The 8566-nt window shown below is 35.8% G+C and overlaps 1 protein-coding gene across 1 annotated transcript; it reads right to left on the bottom strand.

Annotated features, from left to right (window-relative positions):
* Positions 1–371: 371 nt before the first annotated feature.
* LOC130713719 (uncharacterized) lies at positions 372–5954 on the bottom strand. Its single transcript, XM_057563516.1, has 8 exons — positions 5715–5954; positions 5355–5480; positions 4106–4204; positions 2570–2712; positions 1927–2035; positions 1598–1705; positions 1086–1226; positions 372–996 (listed from the first exon to the last, which is right to left on the bottom strand). The coding sequence occupies exons 1-8, from the start codon at positions 5784–5786 to the stop codon at positions 571–573; spliced, it is 1224 nt and encodes a 407-aa protein (XP_057419499.1). The 5' UTR covers positions 5787–5954; the 3' UTR covers positions 372–570.
* Positions 5955–8566: the final 2612 nt, after the last annotated feature.

The raw sequence follows: 8566 nt of genomic DNA, 5'->3' as shown, positions 1-8566 counted from the left end.
TTCAGAATGGGAGAAAATAATTAGGGATAAGTTTTAATTAGGGTAGTATTGTTCGGGTTACTTTTTATGATTATAAGTTTTGGGTAAATAAGGTTAAGTTAGGGAGGGGGGTTTAAAAACCAAAAAAATTAGATATTATTTTACTGTAAAAAAATTCCACATAAGCTCATTTAATGACATGGCATGCCATATATGCACAGTGGCCGGAGCTCTACCAGCAGCAGGGACGGTTTCCAAACCTATATTGAAGTTTGGGGGCTCCCGTAGAAAGATTTTCCGATGAAGGACGGAAATCAAATCTCGCTCAAAGTTCAGGGATCTTTTTCACGTTTAACCCTTCTATTTATTTCATGTTACAAAAACAGTCAATCTTAAAGCAAAAGCATAAAACAGGAAATATAAATTTAATATTTTAGCGGTTTACAGTTTACATATGCAACCTACAAATTTCAAACAATAAATTAGCCAAAAGAATTCACAAGTCCAATCCACAATAAGCTCGACCCTGCCAACTATCTTTCACCCAGTTGTCATGATACATAAATATTGAAAAGACTCCCAAGTCCCAACTTATACAACTTGCCTAAATTCCAAAGAATGGTTCCAGAGAATGTACAATGAACTGATGTAACGAAGAACATGAAAAAGAACAATATATTCCCACATAAAATGTACAGGAGTTTTTGGAGGCACAATGTGCTTTTCCTTCATCAATTCACCGGGAAAGATATACAAGGTGATTTCATGACCCAATTGGTGATATTCTGAACTTTCAAGTGGCTGGTTGTCTAAACTATGGGATCCTGAGCTTTCTGGGGCAGGTTGTATCTCACTTTCAGCAGATGGATTTTCCGAGCCTCCCCTATCATCATCCTTAGGTGACTTGTCAGAGTCACTGCCATCATTTTCATTGCTAGGACTTCCTCCAAGGTCGCCTTTCGGAATACCGTGCACCAAGTCTGGCCGAGGTTCCACACCAACACGCCTAAGATGCAACTGCAAGGATATAGAATTAGAGACAGAAGTTAAAACATAAACTCATGAGCTTCACAAATCCCAAGTAAGAAAAGTGGGGTGCCACATACCTGAAGATGTAAGTTGACTTCATCTGGTCGTGAAAGGAAAGGAAAATCTCCACCTGTTTTCATATATGCACGCCTTGCCTCAGGATACCTTTCACTCAATTGATCTTTAAGTTGTTGAGGAATTGCGCAGTAGTCATTAGTCTTTAAGAAAGGTGCAAGACCATGTAGAAAAGATGGAAATGGAGTTATTAACATCTTATACCACACTATTCGTTTCATAATTGAATTTAATACCAAAAAACAGTCAACCATAATAATAATAATACCAAACAAAAACATTAGACATTTTCACCACAATGTCACAAACAAAATGTGCACATGTTCCTGGATAATTGAATCTTGCATATCAACTAGAGGAAGGTGACATTAAAGGAAAAAGTTCTTGTACTAGGCACACCAAGACAGTAAGGTAACAAATCAATCTAGAACTTAATAAGAAAAAGATTAAAGAAAATGCAAAAAGCAATTCTGCATGATACAGAAATAAGCAAATTAAGACTGAGATGACATACATCCATTATAGTGATACACGAATCAGAAAGAAGAAGAGGTCCCACTGAACCATCATCCGTTGTCAGCGACAATCTGGAGGCCAAGTCTTCTCTAGAGAGGGTTTCCACCTGAATATCACATATTACAGAATCAAGTAAGTCACACAAGTTATTTACACAATTAATACCAAAATAATCAGCCTATGGATTTGCATTTCAAAGAATGTACATTGTACAATGCCAAGAAAAGTTGACTAGTCCCTGCACTAAAGTAAAATGGTAAGGGAATTACAGAAAGGCACCAGTACCAGATTGCTAATGAGCATCAGGTTAAGCAAGACAACGAGTACCTGAGAAACAACAAAGTCCACTGAATCCGCAATAAATGGTTCATGGGGACCATCACGAATTCCTGTTAAAACATACCGCTTCAACAAAAAGGAAGGAGTCCAACTAACACTGTAAATGCAACAGTAAAGCAGGATCAGTTAATAGATGGAGAACAGAATAATATATAACAGGTAAAATATCAGGAAATATAATGAAAAATTCCCAAGTACGATAGATGGTGCAGTTTTATTTTTGTTTCTTTTGGTCTAAAAAAGTCTCTTTTCAAGATTGAGCAAACTAGATGTATCAGCAACAGCTCACCATAGTATTTCTGGATAGTGCAGAATGCAAATTTATTGGAATACTAAGGAGTAATTTGTCTTGTTCCCCAGAAATAAATCTATCAGTTTATAAATATCATTCTAGTCTTGTGATGTGATTATACCTATAACTTAACTATCACAATTTCCTGACTGTAAAGTCTTATTTGAGTTGGAAAAGTAATCATTGATGCATTTGTTCACTAGAAATTGCACAAGGTCAGCACTCAGCACACCTTGTTGTTAATCTTTCATAAATGAAAAGGAACAAAACAACAGGCAATTTACTCATTTCTAGCTTATATCCATTATTATTCTCTACAGTAGAATTTGAGAGAAGTACACGGGTGCCCATGGCATAGCAGCAGAGAAACTTTGTGTCTCCAAAAATGAATTTGATAGAACCAAAGATCGAACTCTTCTTGGACGATGCTGAGCAAAGAGTTGTGCTAGAAATCCACCAAGTGATGTTCCATAAAGATGTATCTGTCACAGATGAAATTAGTTTACTAAATATTTTCTTCAGTTGTTTGAACCTGGGTTACCAAAAAATGTCTATGATATGACAGAGACAATTATTAGGGCATAGTTTGCACAGTCTATTAAAAGCAAGTATCATGCAGAGCAGATTTAATATTCAATAGTCATCAATTAAAGGTGAACCAGAATTTGTATTCAGATGTTTTGTTAGCTTAACTTACATTTTGTAAGCAAATTTTCCTATCATTGATGAAATGAACTTCTAGACTAGATTAATCCTACGAAATATTAGTGATGAAAAATACAAATTAAAGCACCAGAACATAAGTCTTAACCAAACAAAACATATTGCCAGCAGCACACAGTATCCTCAGGGAAACACTTGAGCCAGAAAATTTGGACTTCTATCAATTTCAAAACAGACCAGAATTTTAACAAAAAGCCATGCAAGACATTATAACTGACATGTAGCTTGAATAACTTTAAAAGGAGGCTAGCCTGCAATATAGGTAGAATTGGAATATATTTAGGCTCACATTCTTGAAACATAATAAACAAAAGGAATTGACGTAAAAAATTGAATAGGAACAAACATCAATTTAACATGTTCGGAGCAGCTTCCTCTTTCCTCAAAATAAATTCTGACACCCAAAAGCTACTCACAGAAGCTTCTCCCCATAATTGTTTTTGACTCTTTGATCAATTATAGAATGATTTCCAACCATGCACTTAATCATTATAAGTAATCACTTCATTGAAATTGGTAATTTCAAGTGACTAGGATTAAAATGGCTTTTAAAACTGAACATAAGCCCTACTTTAGTGTACTCCATGCTTGGGCTAATACTCCAAGATTGTTATTTGTTAGTAGATTGAGGTTACTAGGTTAGGCTTTAGCTTGGGTTTGGGATGTTTGGCCTACTCAAATCCTATAGCACCTTGCAAAGTCTTGGAAATGTCTACTCCCTCCATAATGAAAAGATATATAGACATCCACTATCCAAAGTTAGGACATGTTACAGCTTGTAAGAGAATGATCATGTACACAACAGCACAAGAAAAGTAAGAACAGTTCTATCTAATATATATGAACATCAGAGGATGTACATTTAACTGAAAAATTATAAGAAGTTCAAGAGATGTTCAAACAATTCTTTTCAAACCAGTTGCAACAAATCGGCTTTTCCAATAAGTGTCATGCACCATAGAGGTATAAAATTGTTTGATACCAAATTAAGCACAAATGGCTTCAAAAGCAAACAGTTAATACATTTAGCATCTCTAATGAGAAAATATCTTGTAAGAACTTAGAGATGAGAGACTACATATAATACTAAATACCAGTTTGATATGTAAAAAGTTGGTAGTAGAAAGCCGTTAAAGTTTGAGGAGATCATACATGGTGTACATCAATAGCATCCAAGAACTTTTCAAATGCCTGAATCCAGTCAGTATGATGCCATACACGAGGTATATCAACAGATATGACACGGTAACCCTGCATAAATGAACGCTTTGGTTACTCCTTTGAGAATTGTAATACATGAGAGTTATTGAAAGTATTTAAAAACATACAACTAACAAATAGATTAAAACTCTGGTAATTAGTAGGCAATATACAATAAAAATATTTTTTGCATAGTGCCATTTATGATGAAGGATTTTATATGAATTGTATTACTAATGCACAATCTCCCGCTTTTTGATAAGCTATAAGATTAGGATATACCAGTCACAAAGATAGGTGCCCATTTGAAAAGTAAATATACATAACAAATTATTTCATATATGTATTTGTAAAATTCAATTCATAATATTTAGATAAATCTTGCTTACGATTTATAACGTAAAGAATACCTAGTAAACCAATTTAATTAGCCAAAACAGGCTTAAACATTAACCATACTTCATCATGCAGTTAACTGATTTTCTAGGTTATTTTTCTCTCTTGATCAACAGCAGTCAGAACTGGGAAAGAACATTCTTTCAGCTAGGCATGTGTTGTCTATATATTTTTGAAGGATTATGTGAAGTCTTTCTTTTAGGATGCATGCTTTGTGTGTATGCGATGTGAGAATGTGAGAGCCTTGACCATATCGGTCATACATGGATGGTCTAGATTATTTTGCCCAAATCAAATCTTGGCCATTCATTTATGTTGTATGGTCAAGATTTATTTGACACATGAAAAGAACTAATCTTGACCTTTCATGTGCAATTACATAATCAGGATTAGCTCGTCCCACCTCTCGCTTGATATGCTCCCCCCCTCCCCGACACAGAGAGATCAATGAGATGATCATTTATTGCGAGAGTAAGCGGAGTAAATCGTAAAGTGTAAACATTAGACAACAAAAAGTTGTAAGTGAAAACAATGTAACGCTTCCGTAATTATTAACAAAACAAGAAATGAAAAAACAAAAAGCATTTTTTAAATCAATCAAATTCTAACAACGACAGCGACCGTATTAAATCACAGCCACCGGATCATGCATGTGTAGTCAAAATAGTACATATATAAGATGAAAAGACCAAGATTAAGTCCTTTCAACTCCCACAACAAGATAGTGCCACACTTGATGGTTAGTGGAAACCTAAACACATTGGATGTAATAAATATCTAGGCCGTTGCGATACGCACACATTACCTTCATGGACAATGACATGATCTGTTTATAGTATACATCTGCAGTTCCAGCTATTCCAGGAAGACATATAAGAGGAGGTACAACTTTTGGACCGAAATCATAGTACCGCCACTGCTTGGTGCCAATCTGCAAGAGTTCAATCAACATAACAATTTGAAAAAATAGCCAAATTGAATGGAACCGCTGAACCTAGTTATGAGAGCTAACAGAGGCTAGTTCTAAACAACAACCATTGAATTTGAATTGATTATAAGATACCTAACTATCATATCTATGATTGAGAATTGAAAGCTAAAAGAGGAAAACCTAGAAGTGCGAAATTGGAGAAACGAAAATGGAAGGTAGAAGAGAAGAACATACAGGGATTTTGTGGAGAGGGACTTGGGACTTGAAGTGAATGTAATCACCGGGCGCTGAAAAACCGCCTTTCATGGCTGATTCGCAGCGTAGGGGTGGGTGTTCCTCCTCCTCCCTACGCCGTGAAATCCACCGGATCCTTCAATTCCAGCGAGTCAGTGCCCACGCGCACACACACAACAACGATGCATATGCATTATTAGGATTGTACACGCACATGCCATGCCATTTCATCTAAATCTCATCCTATCACCCGGTGAAATAAATTTTAATTAAATCACATTATTTACATTCACTTTTTATTTTTTGAAATTGCATTTACGTCCCTGATTTTCTTTATTGTTGCACTTATCTTTCATCTTTTCTGCAAAATACATCGAACTCCCCTTCTTCATTTATCATTTAGTATAATAGAAGAAATGAATAAGAGAGAAGTTGCTAACCACAAGGGCCACAATTGGTGAATGTGCATTTTCTTAAGGGATTTCGCCTAAGTTTTTTGTCTGGGTTCGATTCCCTCTATGGTAAAAAATAATATCTTTGTTATCAGAGACATTACTACCGTATCCCGAACCAGATTAGTCACATAGGCCCCCCCCCCCTTTCCCCCGTAGAGACTGGTGGTCAAAGGACAAAAGAAAAAGAGAAGTTGCTCAGTGCTATAATGATAAATCTAAAGGAAGGTTAATCCAATAATGAGGAATCTCATGAGTGATTAGTGCAATATTCTCAATAAAATATTGGTTTATTTGAGAGGGGTCTATGTTCGTTGGTTTTGTTGGTGGGTTTTTAGTTTACTCGGCTGACTTGGGTCTCTATTCGTGGGTGTCGAGCGGCTTTCGCCGTTTTTCGATTTCAATGGGGACCTAATCAGTGGGGTAGACGCTAGGGGGTTTGGCTTGTTTAAGTGCTTTGATGTTTTTGGGACGTTTTGAGGTTTTTGCTATATTTTCAGGTTTATTCCATATGTTAGGTTACTGTACCCATGTTGAGGGGTTGTTTATCAACACTTTTTTATATATTTATATATTTCTTCTTTAAAAAAAAATATTCTCAATAAAATAAGAATGATATCAGTGTAACAATGATAAAGCTAGAGTTGCAATTTGGCCCCTTTTGTTTTTGTTCTCAATTTTTAATTTTTTGATTTTTATGGACTTTTTCGGACATGGTACATGGGTTTATTACCAGCCTATACCAAATACTAATACGTTTCAATATTATTATTATGATTATGACTTGTTAATGATGTTGTGCTTCTTAATAACAATTTATTCTTTTGGTAAACACATCATACTTATATTTTTATTTTCCATGATTGATTCATCGAATATTCTTTCTCTTCAAATGCTTGCCATTAGTTAGAAAGCAAAAACTAAGTCTTGACTCTTGATAACTTCGAGGAACATCTTATTTTTCATTTCTTAACTTGACTTAAATATCATTATTTGGTAGGGATTGTTTAAGACTTTTTTAATTACATAGGAAGAAGACAGAAAACTAAACTAGAATATCATTATAGAGAAGCTGAGTGACATTAGAAGAAAGAAGCCTCCATGCTCAAAGGTTATGCTCTCTCTAAAAGTCTTTAGTTTTTTTTTATAGGTAAATGTTAGTTGTTAGTAAATTGGTACAAATTATATTTTTTCAGGGTTCAAACTGAAGGTGCGAAAAACACTAGAAAGGGGGGGTTTGAATAGAGTTTTTGAATCACGGGTAAACTTTTTAAGCTTTTTCAAAACTCAAAGATAAAAACTAAGTGCTGAATGATAAGAAGCAAAGCACGCAAGTATTTTATCCTGGTTCACTTGAGATAAAAGCTCAAGCTAATCCAATCCACCTGTGAAGGTGATTTCTTCCTTCTTCTGATGAAGGCAATCCACTAAAATCAATGAGTGTTACAACTGCACTTTGCAACCTGCTAAGTGGCTAACAATACACTGATTTTCTCACTAGTATCCTCTTAAGAAGCTGATCTACCGATCCTCTTAAGACTAGCTGAACACTGAATCAGCCTTGATTCAGTCCTCTCAAGATCCGACCAACCTTGGTCTCTTAAGGAACTTTACAATGTGATGTAAAAGGTTTCGGGTTGACAATGAGTGCTTCTAAAAAGCTAATAGTAAACTCAGATGTTTAAGAACAGTGAAGAAATAATGCTAAGAGCTTGGTTCGAATGAATTGGATGATTTCAGCAAAGTTTCTTAACTTCTTTCTTCTTTCTTCAGCCTTTATATACTCCAAGACTTGTGATGTAGCCGTTGCTAGGGTTTTATCCGTTGGAGTGGCAATTCTGTAATATCAGACTGCTAGGTTGTACAAGGTAGGTGGCGGACAGACTGAGACTTGTACGACGTTGTACTGTGATAGCGACCTGTCCTTTCACCAGTTGACTTGTGATCAAGGACCTTCAGATGAACGTTGGTGAAGCTTCTGAACATCGTCAGATTGAAGCTTGGATTCTTCTGACCTTGCAACTTCTGCTTCTGAACAAGTTCCTCAGAACTTCTGATCGTCAGAGCTAGAATAGCTTGGGTCTTCAGAACCAACTTCTTGGAAGTCTTCAGAACTTGAGTCTTCTGCTTCTGGACCGTTCCACTGGAACATCTGGTCTTCAGAACTTCTGACTTGGGTTCTTCAGAACTTCTTGAGAGCTTCCAACTTCAGAGCTTCTGAAGTATTTGCCACTGTTCAGAACGAACATGGTAGGATAAAGAGCTCTCTTTTTAGTAACCCTTGGTTCTTCTTCTTCTGAACGAATAGGCTTGGGTCAGATTCAGAACCTGTTTGTCACATCTTAAAAAGACAAACGTTAGGGTACCACAATTGTTCATCATCACAAACCTTAATTGTAA

This window comes from Lotus japonicus, chromosome 4 (assembly GCF_012489685.1).
Source record: "Lotus japonicus ecotype B-129 chromosome 4, LjGifu_v1.2".
NCBI classification, from domain to species: Eukaryota; Viridiplantae; Streptophyta; class Magnoliopsida; order Fabales; family Fabaceae; genus Lotus; species Lotus japonicus.
This window is presented reverse-complemented; position numbering and strand designations above follow the sequence as displayed.

What these genes read in the sequence shown, in the direction of transcription:
- LOC130713719 (XM_057563516.1), bottom strand. Translation starts at nt 5,786, where the DNA reads ATGAAAGGCGGTTTTTCAGCGCCCGGTGATTACATTCACTTCAAGTCC. An exon ending in ATGCTATTGATGTACACCAT is followed by an intron (nt 2,713 to 4,105) that starts GTATGATCTCCT and finishes CATCTGTGACAG; the next exon opens with ATACATCTTTATGGAACATC. An exon ending in AAGTCAACTTACATCTTCAG is followed by an intron (nt 997 to 1,085) that starts GTATGTGGCACC and finishes ATATCCTTGCAG; the next exon opens with TTGCATCTTAGGCGTGTTGG.